Source organism: Mastigoproctus giganteus, chromosome 8, assembly GCF_048544385.1.
Source record: "Mastigoproctus giganteus isolate SK-2022 chromosome 8, ASM4854438v1, whole genome shotgun sequence".
NCBI classification, from domain to species: domain Eukaryota; kingdom Metazoa; phylum Arthropoda; class Arachnida; order Uropygi; family Thelyphonidae; genus Mastigoproctus; species Mastigoproctus giganteus.
Window position 1 is genome coordinate 85,796,703 of NC_143582.1, and position 20,533 is coordinate 85,817,235.

General features: G+C 39.0%; 1 protein-coding gene across 1 annotated transcript in view; it reads right to left on the reverse strand.

Annotated features, from left to right (window-relative positions):
• LOC150081696 (zinc finger MIZ domain-containing protein 1-like) overlaps positions 1–20,533 on the reverse strand; it is an 811,610-nt gene that overhangs the window by 74,081 nt on the left and 716,996 nt on the right. The window contains exon 15 of the mRNA XM_090378811.1: positions 10,045–10,199. Coding sequence (XP_090234937.1) covers positions 10,045–10,199 — 155 coding nt within the window. The remainder of the gene's footprint in view (positions 1–10,044; positions 10,200–20,533) is intronic.

Here is a 20,533-nt window from a genome sequence, read left to right on the forward strand (position 1 = left end):
CCACAAATTCCAGTCAATATCTGGGATATTAAAATCTCCCATTATAAGACATTCTGATTTACTGGCCCACTCTATTTCACTGTACAGTTGTTTATTATACTCCAAGTCATTAGGCCTATAACATATTCCTACTCTCAATTTTGCTTTCCCAGTGCTTATGTCACACCAAACTGAATCGACAATGCTCTATCCAGCCATGTCGACTGGTTGCACTTCCTTTCTGCATTCCTTATAGCTGTGTGACACCACGTCTCTGATATCCCAACAATATCGTTGATGTTTTGACCAACACTTCAAATTCATCAAATTTATTTACCAAACTTTTAGCATTGGTGTACACACTAGTATACATGCAACTGTTCCTATTCTTCACTACCCTAACACAGCTCATGTATTTACTTTTTCTGCAATGAATCCCAGCAGTCTCTGAACCTTGTTTTCCAGGCTGCTGCTCATTCCAATAGAAGCAGCGCAAAAATGACTTTTACCTCTGCCAACGGCTACTGTTAATCTATTAGTCCATGTATCGCCCTCAAGGTAGCAATTTTCGGACCCACCTAACACTGCCTCGATAGCATCAGCAAACATTCTTGCGCCCTTTCTATTTAAGTGTATCCCATCCCTGCAGAAGCAGTCTCTCCTGTGTCAAATGCTTTATGAATATCCAGGTTGACCATTACTAGATGTTGTCTCCTGACAAAGGCATTATGAATGTTGGATTCAATTTTTACAAGTAAATCGAGAGTGGGCCTGTTTTTATGGAAGCCATATTGGTGATCAGAAAGCAGATTTTGGGAGTCTAGAATCCAGGTGAGCTTCTTATGTAACATCCTTTCAAATATTTTGCCCAAACAGCTTGTCAATGATATCGGTCTATAATTCTGAACTTGAGATGGTTATTGTTATTGTTGTTATTTGGTTTTTAGGAGCATTAGCAACTAAGGCCATATTGCTCCGGGATATGCGGTGGTCATTCCCTGACCTTTCCGCATCCTCCATATTTGGTGGTGATGGGCTCGAACCCCGGTCTAATCAAGAAGCGTGTGCTGCGCACTGTTGCTCCTTCCCACCTGGCTACGGAGGTGCCACTTGAGATGGATCTTTTCCGGGTTTTGGTATAGCGCAAATGTAGGAATGATGCCAAGAGAGAGAGAGGATATGTATTTTCTGAAAAGATCTTATTGTAAAAGAGCAATAATATGCATAGTTCAGCTTCACACAGATGTTTCAGTATACTGTAGTGAATACTGTCTGGTCTTTGTGCACTAGATGGAGATTTGATCAGGGATTCTTTCAGTTCAGCGTAAGCAAAGGCTTGGTTATATGGAAGTGAGCGACTAGTTGAAAAATTCGTTTTAATGCGTTGAAAGGAGGTCACATAAGAGAAAGAGGTGGAAATATTATAGAAAGATTCTGCTAAAGCATTTGCAATATTAGTAGGAGAGGATAAGTCCTGCCCATTCCATTGTATTATTGGAGACTACAACAGTAGAAATTTCCCATTGAGTGCGTGTATTATTTTCCAGATAATCCGAGTGTCAGTATTTTTGTTAATAGTTGAGGCAAAGTTAATCCAGGCATCACGTTTTGCTTTTTTTTTTCTAATGGGGCTTGCTATGGCTCTGAGTTTTTGAAACAATTAGATTGTCGGTAGTTGGTAAATTTCGAAATTGGTTCCAGGCACAGTTTTTTTTTTTATTTTAGCTTTGGAGCAATCTTCATTCCACCATTGGTTTTGGGGTACCCGTTTGCGCTGGTCAGATTTTGGAATGGAAATTTCGGCTGCCGATAATATATGGCTGGTAATGTGTTCAGTTACATCATCAATATGTTGTTGCTGTACATACTGTTTGTTGAGTAGGACACATGTAGAATAATTTTTCATTCTGCTTTGTGGAAATTCCAAGAAGTACGGGCTTTAGGACATGACACTACCTGTGTTGGAATTGAACTTATAATAGGAAAATGTTCACTGTGGAATGGATCATTCAGCACCAACCATTCAAAAACGAGATTCTGAACAGATAGATAAGTTTATTGCAGATGTTGTACCTGTAGGTAGCTGAACATGAGTTGGTGAGCCAGTGTTTAATACAGTCAGATTATGGTTATCTAGGAATGTTTCAATTAATTGGTCTCTCCATGGAAGATCCCCATGGATGGTGACTGTTGACATCACCGAGTAAACATAAGGAGCGGTGAAACACAAGCAGTTGCTCTTGACATCCCAAAGGTTTTCAATCGTGTTTGGTATAAAGGTCTCCTAAACAAGCATCCATCTTATGGTTTCCAAACTGTTTTTTGTAATTGGTTAACCAGTTTTCTCTCTGATCGCTCACTGAGGGTAATGGTAGATGGCTCTCTGTCTTCTAATTTCTCCACTAATGCCAGTGTCCCCCAAGGTGCAGTTCTTTCCCTCACTCTTTTCCTCTTGTATATTAATGACCTTCTTCCATTGACTGGAAATCCTATCCACAGTTTTGCCGATGATAGCACATTGCATTCCACTTTCCATTTTGAGAAACCTTTCCCTGCTCAATCAACTTCACCTTCTTGACAATCTGCTACCAATTCCTTAAATGGCGATCTCCAGGTAATTCTCCAGTGGGGAAAAGGCAACTTAGTTGATTTCAATCCGTCTAAAACTCAGTCTTGTCTTATATCTCGCAAAAAGAATTCTTCTGCTCCTATGCTTATCTTTGGTGACACTCCAATTTCTAGGCAAAATGATATATCTCTTTTGGGGATTACCCTGACTTCTAATCTTTCTTGGCACAAGCACATTACAAATATTGCTTCCTCTGCATCTAAAAAACTTAGTTTTCTCTTTCGCTCTCAGCGTTACTTTTCTTCCAAACAGCTGTTCACTATTTACAAATCGCAAATCCACCCTGCCATGGAATATTGTTCCGACATCTGGGGCGGTGCCCCCAAAACCTCTCTCAGGTTTCTTGATTCCGTTCAGAAGAGGGCAGTTAGGTTAATTAATGATTCATCTCTAACAGAGTCTCTCCACTCACTGTCTCACAGATGTACTGTTTCTGCTGCATGCCTCTTCTGCAGATATTTCCACAGGCACTGTTCTTCTGAATTGGCTTCTACAATTCCCACTCTCTCTTTCAAAACAGTCCGAACACATGCCACCACCAGCCAACATCCATTTATTGTCGAACTTCAAATTCAGAACCAACTTTTCATCTTCCTCGTTTATTCATTCAACTGCTGTTTTCTGGAACAACCTTCCTTCAGACGTATTTCCTGAGAATTTACAGTCTACAGAAGTTAAAAGTCCAATGTCAACAAATATCTTCTTTCGTCTTCTCAACCTCCAATCCAAGCACGGCACTAAGTACTATAGGTTCTAATACCTCTCGTGTTTGGGGTTTACATAAAAAAAAAACAGACAAGAGGTGGGAGTTGTTTTAAAAGGTTGTCAAGTTCCGTCTGGAAACAAGGATAATTAGGTGATATATAAACAGATGCAAGGGTTAATGATATTCCCACTGCCATCCGAACTGCTATAACTTCTAAGGAGGTTTCTAGTTGGAGATGCTGAGATGGTATGGTAGTTTTGACAAGAATACCTACCCCTCCACGAGGAGAAGGGACAGACTCTGTCTTGCCTAAACATAGTACAGTTTTTGAACTTTACTATGTTTTATCACCAAAAGTGACACTTTTGGTGATAAAAATGTTTCCTGTAAGCATATGCCTACTGTGTTAGTTTGTATGAGTAAATCATTCAGGTCATCTATATTACTGCTGTTGTTGTTGTTGTTGTTATTTAGGTTTTTAGGAGCATTAGCAACTAAGGCCATATTGCTCCGGGAATATGCAGAGGTCATTCCCTGACCTTTCCGCATCCTCCGTATTTGGTGGTGACGGGCTCGAACCCCGGTCTAATCAAGAAGCATGTTCTACGCACTGCTGCTCCTTCCCACCTGGCTACGGAGGCGGCATATATTACTGCATAATCCTCTGCAGTTCCATTGTAGGAATTTGTTCATTGGTTGGGTTTATTCGAGGATGATTGATCTGACTGTTTTTTCTGAGAAGGTTTCTGTCTGCTTAGTTTTGATTTTTCATTTCTGGGAAAGGTTGGGCATCCTGTGTCCATGGTATCATTGGCATATGATTCTAGTACTGTGTCGTCATCCTCTGACTGAACCTCCATTTCCATGTTGCTATAGTGTGGTTTCACTTTCTTCTGGTTTTCAACACTGACAGGTTTTGTTGTTTTGGGCGAGGTTGAGATGGCATCAGTTGGAATACTGATTGGAGTGTTGCTGGTTTCACTGACTGTAGATTTTTTTATTGCACGTTAGCACAGATTTGGCCCAGGTGGCAAAGGAAATGTTTGGTTCTATGGAGACATCTATTTCAGTTGCAGCTGACCGGCTGTTTTAATGACCGATGCGTATGTTTGGCTAGGCAGGGTTAACAGTATTTTCTTCCTTGCTTCAGGGTATGTGACTTTATGCTCCACTTTATATTTCTGGATTTTTTTTTGCCTGTTTTCCAAAGGTCACATTCTTTAGAAAATGCAGAATGGCTTCCTTTACAGTTTGGGCAAGTAGGAGTGGAAGCTGTACAGTCTCCTTGGGAATGCTCCTTAGAGCCACAAATACGACACACAGCATGGCCTCGGAATGCCATCTGAGAATGGCCATACTTCTGGCACTTAAAGCAGAGAATGGGATTTGGGATGTAGGGCCGAATCTTGCAGTTTAAATAACCTGCTTTAACAGAACAGAAGATGGAACAGTCGGAGTACTAAATGTAAAAATGATGGACTGGTTGGTAGCAGGTTGCCATCTTTTTTGGTGATTATTCTCCATGCATGAGTCACTTTTTGTTCCCTGAGTTCTTGTATTATCTCTTCTTCAGACATGGATAGTAAGTCCCATTTGCTTATAATACCTTTTAAAGTGTTCAGAGTGCTATGGGGCATAATTGACACTGGAATACTGTTAAATGAGGTTAATTTTAACAGCTTTTCTGAAACAGTTGTCTTAGAAGTTTAAATTCTTAGAAGGTCTCCAGATCGGAGATGTTTAGGAGATTCACAAACCAATTCTAAACATTTCTGTATTAGAAAAAGTGATAGTTTGCCAACAGGTTGTGTGGATAATGAGTGCATTATAAGAAATGCTGGCATGTCTTTATTCTGATTTTCCATCTGTAGTTGCTTCGGACGATTGGAGTCACGGTTGATGTCAGGAATTTCTGATCTTGAAGGTGAGGGCTCTAAAGGTGGATAATTACTTATATCTATGATGGCTCCTTTTTGGCCCTGGGGGTTTGTTTTTACCACTCAGGTTACCGGCCCCGCCATGGGGAGGTAGGAGCAGCACCTGGTGTGATAAAGCGTAAAGTAGTAGGGGTTAGTAATAGAACTATCAGAAAAAGAAAGGTAGCTTTCCTTTCTTGCCCTGTACAAGTACTTTTGTAACAAGAGCTGTTATCAAATAAATATATTGATTAATGAGAGGAACATAAAAGAACTATAGATTGCTTTTAGGAAAGTGCACTTAAAGCACAGAGAAATCACTTGGCACCCAGGGCTGTCTTACCAAGAAAGGCTTCAATAAAATGATCTGACAGATGTTTAAAGCTTTGAATGGATTAAGCAAGCTCAATGCTGAAGGCATTCTTCTTGCTGAGACTATGCACACAAGGGAGCATAAATTCAAACTGAGGAAGGATAGTTGCAGAATAGTCGTGAGGAGGTTTGCCTTAAGCCAATGGGTGGTTGATTGTTGACACAAACCATCTGTTGTTGTAGAAGTGGGTAGTTTGAATTGTAGGAGGGGAATGACAGGTGATGTGGAATTTTTTTTTTTTTTTTTTTTTAGCAAATGCTTTATAAGCTTGATTTTTTTTTTTCCCACTGCTACTACTACTAATAATAATGAGTCATTACCACTCACTAGTAACTGTTTGTTGTATGTTATAACTTTGAAATTGCTCATATGGCTTCTCTCACTTTTTTTTTTTTTTTTTTTAATTTCTAATGGTATTATATGGCTTTCTCACTTTTATCATTCCTAATCTTTTCTTTTAACAGACTTGGAGATATTGCCACTGTTCTATTAGTCTAATAAAACATTTACTCAAAGCCAGACAATGTACGCACATGCTTTAAATCTTTTTCACTTTGATGGGATCTATTAATTGCAAAAGTATTTTAATCCATCTTTCCTTTTAGCACTTCTTTCTAGATAGTATAAATGATCACCAAATATACATCCACTTTCACAGGAAGACACTTTTGTTTCTTTCAGTTACTGCGATAACTAGGATAGCCTATTGCCACCAAGTGCTCATTCGCTATTGACATAAGGTTTTAATCACCACCAGCAGTGATACAGACTAAAAAGTCTGTTAAAACCAAAAAGTTTTGAAAACTGCAGTTGATTCATATGCTGCAAGGAAGCAAGCTTATAAAATATCATCAAAGATCAAACTCCATAAAGTCTAAAAATATAATTTGTCTAATTCTTTCTTAAATTTACACAGTACACATCTGTGTACTGTGTAATGATAAAAACCAACTTACTAGTTCTACTCGTGTGAAAACACTGAAATGAAAAATATTTGCGTATTGGCAGGTAGAGACGGAAATTTTATGCTACCACAAGGGTTGTGGACTGCACCTTCCTACTCTCGAGGGACTGTTTATGTTTGGAGGATAAATTTACAACCCTGAGAACATGTCACAATCAGTTAATACTTGGCACAACCTACAAAAATTCTCACCAAAAACACCAAGTGTGCTATCTTCAAATTGAACTGTTGCATTGGAATTTGAACCTAAGAACTATAGGTAGAAGTCTGATTATGTTTATCACAAGACAACTGAACTGAGGCCAGAATCGATTGGTAAAATTAAGAGAATTAGTGTATATCTCTTAAAATAAATCAGTACGTCATACATTAGTGGCTAGATTATACAAAATGGGCATATTCTGGTAAAACGCAACTCCCTCTATATTTAATAACTGTGACGTGATGTGAAACTATCATGGTGATTTTTTAAATCTATTCATAAAAATTGGTATAAAACGGCATTTAAGTTTTTGGTAAAAATCGTGTTGGCTAGTGTTATTAGAATAAATTTCCTACAGGGGTTGTCTGAAAGCATGAGTGAATTCAAAGGGCAGCTGGATAGATACAATGTGAAGAAGGAGTCAAATATGTAGTTGATTTTATTGGTTAATATATATATACTTATACATATATTTGAATAACGTTTAAAGTAGTTGGAAACTGAATTTTCGCTCTTGTCTTGCCAAACTGCTGGCATTATTTTATTTTTAACTCTCATCCAAATTTATTTGTATGGTTTTATATATATATATATATATTTTTTTTTTTTTTTTTTTGGATGGTACAGCAAAAGCCTAGAGCTTCCTTGCACCATAATAGCTGATATTAACAATAAAAAAAAAAAAAAAAGCAAACATCCAAACAACATATACCAGTGTGCAAAACTTAATGACCAACTCTATTTCTAAATGTTATAACCACAAAATCTTTACTTAAGGTACTCTTTACTGATGAGAGTAGATTCAGTCTCAGCAGCGATTCTGAAAGTCAGCTAATCTGGGGAGAGGTTGGCACATGGTATCACCCAGCAAACATCACTGAAAGGGATCGATATGGCAATCGAGGTGTCCTTGTCTAAAGAGGCATAATCTTGGATGGACGTACACATCTGTAGATACACTAACTGGTGCACACTACTGTACTGGGGTAATCCTTCCCCATGTGTGTCTATTCCAAGGTGCCACTTTCCCTGAGTTCGTGTTTATTGATAATAACGCCACACCCCATCGCACTGCAGCTGTTGATATGCTTTTGGAAAGTGAGGACATTGTTCGTATGGATTGGCCTGCCCGTTCCATTGATCTAAATCCCATCGAGCACATATGGGACGCTTTGGTGAGATGCCTAGCAGCACATCCACACCCACCAGAAAATGTTAACCAGCTGAAGATGGCGCTGGCAGAGGAATGGACGATGTTACCGCAAGAACTGATCAACAACACTGTTCTAAGTATGGACAGGCGATGCAAAGCCTTCATCGACATTAGGGGTGGCCATATCTCCTACTGAGGACTACCTCTTCCCTTTGTTCCATTTTGGCAGCGATGCATCTGTATCATGGCAGCCAGTGCCATGTTGCCATTTTTGAATAAAGTCCCTCTGTACCGTTTTGTTTCGGTTGTTGTGTCGGTGTTTTTTCCTTCATAATTTCAGTACCTCACAAGGTTCCTTTGGTATGCTTTTCCCATATCCAGGCCACTCCTATGAGAAGCTACAGGTGAAAACCTGACTGGTTTTCACCTGTAGCTTCTAATTAATAAATTTTTAATTTATTAATTAGAAGCAGTCTATACTAATAGTTTTACTGGACTATAACACTAATTCTAAGAGTAATTTTTAAATCTTACAAATTTGTAAGTATTGATTAAATTAGTAAATGTGGACCTTTAATAACTTAATATACCAAAGATATCAGAGACATGATGCCATTCAGACATAGAAGTTGCAGAATTTAAGTACAGTGGGTACTTTAAATTCCCCAAGGACCAATGTAATGAGCTGTTTCTTCTTTAATTAATAGGAAAAAACTGCAAAATAACTTATTCTTTATTTTCAATGATACCAAAAACTAGAAATGGTGTGTGTGTGTGTGTGTGTGTGTGTGTGTGTGTGTGTGTGTGTGTGTGTGTGTGTGTGTGTGTGTGTGTGTGTGTTGCACAAAAGCAATTCGTTCCAATTTGGTTAAAAAAACTTGTTCTCCAAAATAGTGTTATTGGATAACAAATTGGCTAAATTTATTTATTAACCCATACAGCTTCTACTATAAGTGTATTAAAGATTTAAATTATTAACACTTCATTGGATCATATCAACACAAATCACCTCAATCACACAACATTTGGCAGAATTGCATCAGTGCTTTATTACCATATGTATATATTTACTTACAAGTAAAGTTTACCATGAATGTTTTTTCATACTACTGATCAGTTTGCTATCCATCAATCTTTTTTGACGTTCATAATGTAGTCTCTGTGCTAATCTCTCATTGGTCATAATTGTGATTGGAAAAGAAGGCAGCCTTTTCTGATATGTTGACAGAGAAGAAAAACTGCATTTATTTATTTTCTTTGAAAATAAATTTGTAATGATATTAGTTTTTTTAAAAAACTAAGTTTTTTTATTAATTTTTATTGTTTTCTATATTAAGATTATTAATTTTTATTGCTTTCTATATTAAGAAAGTCAAACATATAGACTGAGTTGGTAATAAAAAATCTGCAGAATAAATGTTTTTTTTTTTTTTTTACAGTTACTTGAACAACAGCAGTAAACTATTCCCAGGTGTTTATTATGGCCATATTCATATATGAAAATAAGAAAATTCTGATTTTTACCTAGTTTTTTTTTTTTTCTTTTTTGTGAAAAGAAAAGGACGGAAAAAAACTGTTACATTGGCAAGACACAGAACAAATTAAATCATATGGCTTCTCCATTGTAAACCCAGCATTGTCAGCTATGAACTATAATGTGCAAAGGACCTTAGCAGAGAAGAAATTATTTGTAACGATATTATGAATATTATTTGAATAAAATTGTTGTAAACATGCCATAAATTATGCAGGTACAGCATCTATTACAATAGAATACTAAAACCAAGTTAGTTATTGTGTTTCAAACAAATAAAATAAAAAATAAAAAAGGAAAGAAATTATTTTTTGTTAAAAAAAAAAAAACAAGCAATTTTTTATTATGCAATCCTAACAAAGCAGCAAACTCTCTCAGAAGAGAAACTTTCTTTCTATCAAGCAGCACCTGATTCATGTTTTATCAAAATAGGGAACACTGTTGTGCTGTGAAGCACATCTCTTGAAAAGGAGACATACTTTACATCAGTATCGCATGATAAAAAAAAAAAATTAGTTTTCTTAACGTACATTAACATTAAAAGACCTAAATACTACTACAAATATAGTATAAACTTTTAACCCTTACCTCCATCATGTTCTTCTTTCATAGTCTTTACTGATACAGGCTTCCAGCTGGCTGTGGCATCTATAGTAACTTCTTCAACATCTGACTTACTGAGATTTGTCAGGATTCCCCAAATATACTGATCTACTTCCAAGCCCTCAAGCAGAGCTGCTTTACTAAGATGAGAGAGAGAGACCGAAAATTATACGTCACACACAAAATGCACAGTGCCTACATAGAAATGAAACAACTTTGAAAGCTTATAACTTCTTCCGTGAAGAATACAAAACAGCAATATTCACACAGATCATAAACATCAAACAATATGCTTGAGTTTCATATGATATATGCAAACATAACATCTAAGTACATTAGGGTATATAACATGTCTATGATGGTACAACATTACAGACATCAACAATAGTATTAAATTTCCTTTGACACACAGTCTAACGTATCAGCGGATACAAAGGCCAATGCTTATTTCATGAGCTCTTTAGGCTGAACAATGTCCTGTATCTTAAGTGTCCTACATTTGCCTTTCACAAAATCCTAAATAAAAAAGAAAAAGAAGTGGGGAAAAATCAAGCATGGCAAGGGTCAGGTTGTCTCGGTGGCTAAAGAATGGTTTTGTCTCTATCAATCCAGTGGTCTGGCACCTAAGCATCAAGGAAGGAGGGGCAGCATCATGAGACCAGTGAGGTGAAGCCCCATCCTGCTGGAATATGAGGCTAGGTTGGCAGTCCTTTAATTGTGGTGCCACAAATAGCTGACTGTCTCTGATGCTGAACCATCGCAGATATCATATCACATACCCTAATGTATGCAGATGTTATGTTCAGATATATCATATAAAACGTATATAACTTATATTATATATCATATCCGTAAATCATATAAAAAAGCCATGTGTTTTGGTTGAATTTGAAAGTGTCTGCAATTCTACCCATACACAATAGGAGGAGTATATGATGAGAACCTTGTTGATCAATTTGGCCCAGGAGATATTCTGCAAGGCTGAAGGGTAGAATTTTTCTTAGCCTGGTGTGTGCTTGTTAACAGCAGAGACTGCTTCTACAGGGATAGGATACACTTCAAACGGTGAAAGAATATTTGCTGACAGTGTTAGGTGGGTAGGAAAACTGTTGCTTGGGGGCGATACAGGGACTAATAAATTAACAGTAGCTGCTGGCAGAGGCTAAAGTTATTCTTGCACTGCTTCTATTGGAATGAGCAGCAGCCTCGAAAACAAGGTGCAGGGGATTTCAGAGACTGCTGGGAGTCATTGTGGAACAAGAAAATAAATGGGCTGTGTTAGAGTAGCGAAGAATAGGTGCATGTATACTTGCGTGTACACCAATGCTAGAAGTTTGGTAAATAATTTTGATGAATTTGAGGTGTTGATCAAAACATCAAAGGCAGATATTGTTGGGATATCAGAAACGTAGTGTCACACAGCTATAAGAAATGCAAAAATGCAATTTGGGGAGTACGATGTGTACAGGAAGGATAGACAGGTTAGGAAGGGAGGGGGGTTATGCTATTAGTTAAGAAACACAAAATTCAAGGAATTACAGCCAGTCGACAAGGATGGACAGTCAGTTTGGTGTGACATAAGCACTGGGAAAGCAAAATTAAGAGTAGGGGTGTGTTATAGGCCTAATGACACTGATGAGTATAATGAACAACTGTACAGAGAAATAGAGTGGGCCAATAAATCAGAGTGTCTTATAATGGGGAATTTTAATTTCCCAGATATTAAATGGAATTTGTGGGTTGGGCACTCACACACTAGCAAGGCTTTTGTGGATTTATTGGACGATTGTTTTCTACAGCAGCATGTTTGAGAGGCAACTAGAGAGAGTAATACTACTGATCTGATAATCAGCAGTGATTCTCCATGCATTAAGAATCTGCAAATAAAGGAAGCACTGGGTGGCAGTGATCACAGTGTGTGAATTTGTATTTGCTCAAAGAGGTAACTACCATCAGGGGTAAAGGGAAGGATTTTTGCTTTCGTAAAGGTGATTACAGTGGTCTGAAACAGTATTTAAATTCTATACAGTGGGACCAACTGATGATGTTACCAACAGCAAATTCAAAATGGGAAACATTCAAAGAATTAATCTTGGAAGCTACTAGGCTTTTCATGCCAATTAAGAAATACTGATCAAGGTTTAGGCCTACATGGATGTCAGAAGAACTAATGAGACATGTGGCAGAGAAGAAAAATTCTTGGGAAACATAAATTAACAGGTGACAAGGAAGCCTATAATAGATATAAGGTGGTCTGTAACCAAGTCACAAAGGAGCTTAGGCAGGCAAAGGATAAAAAGAAAAACAGCAAAGAGTTCTTTACTTATGTAACTCTAGAAGAAAGGGGATAAATCAGATTGGTCAACTTGATATCGATGGTTCAAATGTTGATGATCCTGCTCAGGTAGGTAACAAACTAAATAAGTATTTGGCATCTACATTCAAACATGAGGAGTTATTCAGGGAAGGGAATGCCAGAGATGAATTAAACTGTGGCAGTGAGCTAGATGATTTTGTAATAACTGAGAGCAAAGTGGAGAAGAAATTGTTGAAGATAAACATAAGAAAGGCATCTGGGGTGGATGGGATCTACCCAGTTATATTAAAGGAGGCAGCAAAGAAGGTAAGCAAACCCTTAGCCATAATTAAGAGAGCTTCCCTGGACCAAGGGAAGGTATCCATGGTCTGGAGATGTGCAAATGTGACCCCATCCACAAAGGAGGATCAAAGGGCGACACAAGTAATTACAGACATGTTATTTTAACTTCTGTTCCAGGGAAATTAATGGAGGCACCGGTTAAAGAAGCACTGCACGATCATCTAGACAAGACTTCAGTTATAGCTTGGACACAGTATGGGTTTGTTAAGGGGAAGTTCTCTCTGACCGATTTGATTGGATAATATATGATGTGATCACAAAGGAACTGGATGCAAAGAGTAATTTCGATATCATATATTTAGATCTTAGAAAGGCTTTTGATTATATCGCATGGAAGACTGCTACACAAATTGAAGCAGTATGGCACTGGAGGCAAATTGCTGCTATGAATAAAGGGATGGTTGAGTTGGAGAAGACAGAGTGGTAATCAATGGACGCTGCTCTTCGTAGACTAATGTTATTAGTGGAGTCACCGAGGGTTCAGTGTTGGGTCCATTGTTGTTTTCTGTAATTATTAATGATATTGATGATGGTATATTAGGCTTAATGTCCAAGTCTGCAGACGATACAAAGGTCGGGAGGGTTGTTAATGACACTAATGGCAGTAGGCTGGGAGGTGGCAACTCAAGTTTAACATTGACAAATGTAAAGTACTGCACATGGAAATCAGTAATCCCAGAGAAACGTATCAATTCTGTTGTAGAGAAACGTATCAACTCTGTTGTATCAACTCAAGGTGTTAGAGAATGAAATGGACCTGTAGGTAATTGTGCAGTCAGAGAAGTTTTGTGAGCAGTGCAGATGGTCTGAAAGAGTAGCTCACAGTGTCTTGTCAATGATATACAGGAATTTTTCCAGCAGGGTTAAGGAAGTGATTATCCACTTGTATAAGGCAATGGTCTGGCCACACCTTGAGTACCGTATACAGGTCTGGAGGCCTCATTTTAAGAAGGATGTAGAGCTACTTGAACGAGTAGAGAGAAGGGCAACAAGATTAGTGAATGGAAAAAAGGGTTGCTCTTATGAAGAAAGGCTTGAGTTTTGCAAATTACAGTGTCTGGAGACTAGGCACCTGTGAGGTGATCTGACTGGGGTGTATAAAGCTTTGAATGGTTTGTGCATGCTCAATGCTGATGGGATTCTTCCTCTTTCTCAGAATAATCACCTGAGAGGGCATAATTTGGTCCTTGAGGTTGTCACAGATATTCTCTTAGATATGCCAGACAAGATGTTCTTGCTACCTGGGAGTCTAAAATGCTGATGGAACTGATATTCGAGTGACACTCAAGTCAATGAACCCAATTTTGGCGAAGTCCGGACGATCTGTGACAGCCAAATCCTCTGCTTGCACCTTCATGATGGTGGGACTGTTAGTAATCCTGGGTATAACCTCCATGCACAAGTACATGGTGAGTGACCACCCAGGTGTGAACCAATGTAAGCAGGGGTAGAGGTGTGGTGCCCACACCACATGGAGGAACGCTTCCCCTCTATGTTATAAGGCAGTACTAGGTGGTAGATGACTCTCATCAACCGATGCAATACCACCACTTTGCTTATTGGAGGCTTGAAGTGGTGGAACCCATGTTTAGTCTCTAGAGCTAAGTTCTGGCTAACCCTTCCCTATCTCTTCCATCATGCAGTATGATTGATGACTTTTGAGGTTATGATGAACATCGTGGCGAGATCCAATATTCCTTACATTTCGAGGGTACAGCTCTAAAACGGTCTTCGCAGGCCGGCCGATAGTTAGTACACCGGACCGAACCTATTGGTAACTCTCTAGGAGGCTTCCGGATCAGTTAGTGTATAATCTTGCTACCTCTACTCTGCCAGATGGTGACTGGAGGGAGTCCGATAGTGTGTATGCGGGGAGCATTGTCGAGGCCACGTTATGTCAAGGATCTGGGTATATTCTTACCATGTGTACGCCATATCCAAAAATTTCATTACTTCATACAGCATGTCTCACCCACTTATTCTTACTATAGAATACACCATGAATTGTCAAACTAATAGAGCAAGCTTATCTGCGAAAAGATCTAAACCTCCCAAGCACTTCCCAATTCATTTCACAAATATACCTGGTCTCAATTCTAATCTCAACGATCTTCATTTCCACTTGCAGTCTGCCAAACCCCACGTACTTTTTCTGACAGAATCTCAGTTATCAGTTGATCCAACTACTGATCATATGTCCAAATTATTCGCTGTATGATTCCTTTTGCCTCAAAGATGGTACTTGTGCATATGTCCGTTCTGATATTCCCTGTAAGAGACTTGGCAATTTGGAATCTCCTCTCTTTGATCTTCTCTGGCTTAAAATCTCTCTACCTCATTGTGTCAAATTCATCTGTTATCTCTACCATTCTCCCTACTCCACTAATCACTTGGAGCTCTTTGACTTCCTCTCTTTGCAACTTGACTTTCTGCAGTCCAACTTTCCTAACAGTGAGGTAATTTTCCTTGGTGATTTTAATGTTCACAACTCCAGCTGGCTTCTGTTTTCTAGTCACACCGACCCAGCTGGTCGAGATGCTGAGGCTTTTGCAATTACTAATGACCTTGCACAGATTGTTCATTTACCTACAAGAATACTGGACAATCCTAATCATACAGCCAATATGCTTGATCTTTTTCTCAGAAACAACCCTTCTAAGTACATGGTTAAAGTGAGAGGTCCTTTAGACACTTCAGATCACAACTTGGTGATTGTGTCTTCTCCAATGCAGCCTTTATCTCATGGCTATTCCCAACTTCGTGTTGTTTGGCATTACAAGAATGCAAAATGGGACGACCTGCGAGACTTCCTTTCTTCTTTTCCTTGGTTGGATTACTGTTTCAAAACTTCTGATGTCAATGTTTGCTCAGATCGTGTCAGTGAAATTATTCTTGCAGGAATGGAATCCTTTATCCCACACTCCACTTTAAAATCTCGTCCTTTATCTAAACCTTGATTTTCCAATAAATGTGCTAAGGCTGTCCAAGAGAAGAATGTTGCATATCGTAATTGGCTTATTTCTAATTCTCCAGTTTCATTTTCTGCCTACACCAAAGCTCGCAACAATTGTAAAGCAGTTATTAATCAGTCCAAACTAGAGTTTGAACAGGCTAAGAGTAGAAAACTTGCTACTTGCCCTAAAAGTAGCCGAGCATTCTGGTCTCTTGCCAAAGCTATTGGCTGCAACTTTTGCCCATCTCTGCTCCCGCCTCTGTCCAAACCAGATGGTTCTGTTGTCACTTCAGCCAAGGATATAGCGGACCTGCTAGCATCCCATTTTTCTACCATCTCATGTATTAATGATCTTGGTAAAACACCTCCCACCATTCCCAACATGCTCCATTCAATGCCTCATGTGGTCTTATGTCAAAAGGATGTCAGAAGGATTTTGACGAAGCTCGATGCTAAGAAAGCTCCAGGTCCCGATGGTATTTCTCCACTTGTTCTCAAAACCTGTGCTCCTGAACTTACTCCTATTGTTTGCCGCCTTTTTTCACTTTCTTATTCCAAAGGTGTTTTTCCTTCTGCTTGGAAATTTGCTCATATGCAGCCAGTTCCTGAAAAGGATGACAAATCCCTCCCATCCAATTATTGTCTCATTGCAATTACATCTACTCTTTCTAAAGTAATGGAGAAATCAATTAACCGCCAACTCTTTAAACTACCTAGAAACCTTCCATCTGATCAATGATCCTACTATGATTTTTTAGTGTTTCTCACCAACCATTGAAGTAAAAACGAAAGACGAAGAACCAAATTCTTAAAATTTTAATATTTACAAACAAAACAAAATACCATATTACTGATGATAGCAATTTTAAAATAAGACAACTGTGATATACAGTAAATATACAAGGTGATAATACAAATACTGAATTTAAAATACAATAAAATATACTAGGTTAAAAGCGCTAAAATACTAACTGAAGCTTTCAAAGGCTTCTGCCTTCTTTCTCAACAGTGTACTTCTATTCTGCAGTGCATCATTAAATACCGGCAGGTTTGCGGTGCGTCTCACGTAAACGTATACTGTTCCCGTCGGAACCGGAAGTGGCTCAGGAGTGTTTCAGGCAAAAACGTTCAAGGATTACCGCCTCAAAGAGGGGATGAATGCGTGTGCCCCTATCTCTATTTATATTATTCTCAATAGAACTAATTCGTAAGCTCTCGAGCCACTTGCAGTCCCAAAATCTATGCGCCCGATCAGTGATGACAGCTTCGTCTGGGAAGATTTGATGTTGCTTCTCCCAGAAATGTTCAGCTACGGCAGATTTACCATAGTCTGCATTTCATATCGCATTTGTGTGCTCCCCCAGATGATCTTTGAGACGCCGTTTTGTTTCTCCCACATAACACTCCCCACACTCCGGGCATTTAATACTATATACGACCCCACTTATATTTTCATTTAAGACAGGGTCCTTGACCTGTGAAACAATTGTGTGCAGCTTCCTGCCTGGGAGCTGCACACAACGTGTCTGGTAATTCCTTAATATACAAGCTAAATGCTCGAATAAGCCCGGATAGTAAGGGATGCATGCGGTGGCTATTGGCGTGAAGGACTCACTTCTACTCTGCCCTCCACTAATGTATTTCTCTATGATCCTCCGGGGGTAACCACACTTCAAAAGATCCGCCGTAACACGTTCATACTCCATTTTTCTATCCTCTGAGGTACTACAATGAGATTTTGCCCTATCCACTAATGCTCTTACCACACTGTTCCTGTGACGGTTAGTCTGAGCTCAGTTGTAGTGTGAGTATTGGCCTTTGCATATAGATTTTCTAATTACTTTTGTTTTCAAATGCTGGCCTCTACAAATCAGCACATCCAGGAACGGCAAAACCCCTCCTTCCTCTACTTCAGAGGTGAATTGTATGAACGGGGAGAAGCTATTAAGAAAATTCAACGTATCATCCTCACTCCCTTTCCGAATAACTGAAAACGTATCATCAACATACCTTTTCCACGGACGCATAGGGAGAACTGTAGTATTAAACAGTCTAGACTTGAGCTCCTCCATCGCTAAATTAGCTATGATGGCACTGATGGGGGAGCCCATAGCTGCACCGTTAACCTGCTTGTACATGGTATTATTAAATACCATAGTAGTGCTCGAAAGGCATAACTCTAGGCCTTTACATATGTCCTCTAAATTTAGTTGCGTCCTATTGTTCAAGATGGTGTCTCTTTCTAAGGCCATGTACGCACAATGTATTCCATGGTCAATTGGGATGCAGGTAAACAACGATGTCACATCAAAGGATATCATAACCTCGTTTTCTTCTATACATTGTCCTCTTATGAATTGTACAAATTCTTTGCTATCTCTGATACTATGTTCAGAGAGTCCAACTAATGGTGACAGTAGTTTCGCTAGGAAACAAGATAATGCTACGTGGGGCTACCTATAAACGATACTATCGGTCTGAGTGGCACACCCACTTTATGTATTTTTGGCAAACAGTAAAACCTCGGTATCTGGCTTCCTGTGGCATGTAATGCCCAATACCGCTCCTTTGAAATCTTATTGGATTTCATTCAACCCTGCACCATTTTATCATTTTATTAATTTACTGTCAAGTTGGACAGTAAATGGATGTTGGCTGGTGGCGGCACGTGTTTGTACCATTTTGAAAGAGAGAGAGCGGGAATTATAGAAGCCAATTCAGAAAAACAGTGCCCATGAAAATATCTGTAGAAAAGGCATACAGCAGAAACAGTATGTCTATGAGACAGCGAGTGAAGAGACTCTGTTGGAGATGAATCATTAATTAACCTAACTGCCCTCTTCTGAATGGAATCAAGAAGCCTGAGAGAGGTTTTGGGGGCACCACCCCAGATGTGGGAACAATATTCCATGGCAGGGAGGATTTGCGATTTATATAGAGTGAGCAGCTGTTTGGAAGAAAAGTAATGCCGTGAGCGAAAGAGCAAACCAAGTTTTTTTTAGATGCGGAGGAAGCAATATTTGTAATGTGCTTGTGCTAAGAGAGATTAGAAGTCAGGGTAATCCCCAAAAGAGATATATCATTTTTCCTAGAAATTGGAATGTCACTAAAGATAAGCATAGGAGCAGAAGAATCCTTTTTGCGAGATATAAGACAAGACTGAGTTTTAGAAGGATTGAAATCAACTAAGTTGTCTTTGCCCTACTGGAGAATTACCTGAAGATCGGCATTTAAGGAATTGGTAGCAGATTTTCGAGAAATTGAAGCTGATTGAGCAGGACAAGGTTTCTCAAAATGGATAGTGGAACGCAATGTGCTATCCTCGGCAAAACTAAGGATAGGATTTCTAGTCAACGGAAGAAGGTCATTAATATACAAGAGGAAAAGAGTGGGGGAAAGAACTGAACCTTGGGGGACAGGACACCAGCATTAGTGGAGAAGTTAGAAGACAGAGAGCCATCCAGCATCACCTGCAGTGAGCGATCACAGAGAAAACTAGATAACCAGTTACTAAAAACAATTGGCAAACCATAAGATGGAAGCTTGTTTAGAAGACCTTTATGCCAAACATGATCGAAAGCCTTTGAGATGTCAAGAGCAACTACTTTGTTTCCCCGAACCTTTCCATTGAGTTAGTCCATAAATGGGTAACATAAGCAAGAATATCACCAGTGGATCGACACTGACGGAATCCATACTGGCGATTGTTGATCAGACGGAAGGTTTCTATGTAGTTTAAGAGTTGGAGGTTAATTGATTTCTCCTTTACTTTAGAAAGAGTAGAAGTAATTGCAATGGGACGATAATTGGATGGGAGGGATTTGCACCCTTTTTAGGAACTGGCTGGATATGAGCAATTTTCCAAGCAGAAGGAAAAACACCTTTGGAATAAGAAAGTGAAAAAAGGCGGCAAACAATAGGAGTAAGTTCAGGAGCACAGGTTTTGAGAACAAGTGGAGAAATACCATCGGGACCTGGAGCTTTCTTAGCATCGAGCTTCGTCAAAATCCTTCTGACATCCTTTTGACATAAGACCACATGAGGCATTGAATGGAGCATGTTGGGAATGGTGGGAGGTGTTTTACCAAGATCATTAATACATGAGGTGGTAGAAAAATGGGATGCTAGCAGGTCCGCTATATCCTTGGCTGAAGTGACAACAGAACCATCTGGTTTGGACAGAGGCGGGAGCAGAGATGGGCAAAAGTTGCAGCCAATAGCCTTGGCAAGAGACCAGAATGCTCGGCTACTTTTAGGGCAAGTAGCAAGTTTTCTACTCTTAGCCTGTTCAAACTCTAGTTTGGACTGATTATTAACTGCTTTACAATTGTTGCGAGCTTTGGTGCAGGCAGAAAATGAAACTGGAGAATTAGAAACAAGCCAATTACGATATGCAACATTCTTCTCTTGAACAGCCTTAGCACATTTATTGGAAAACCAAGGTTTAGTTAAAGGACGAGATTTTAAAGTGGAGTGTGAGATAATGGATTCCATTCCTGCAAGAATAATTTCACTGACATGATCTGTGCAAATGTTGACATCAGAAGTTTTGAAACAGTAACTGACCAAGGAAAAGAAGAAAAGAAGTCTCGCAGGTCATCCCATTTTGCATTCTTGTAATGCCAAACAACACGAGATTGAGAACAGCCATGAGATAAAGGTTCCATTGGAGAAGAGACAATCACCAAGTTGTGATTTGAAGTGCCTAAAGGACCTCTCACTTCAACCATGTACTTAGAAGGGTTGTTTCTGAGAAAAAGATCAAGCATATTGGCTGTATGATTAGGATTGTCCAGTATTCTTGTAGGTAAATGAACAATCTGTGCAAGGTCATTAGTAATTGCAAAAGCCTCAGCATCTCG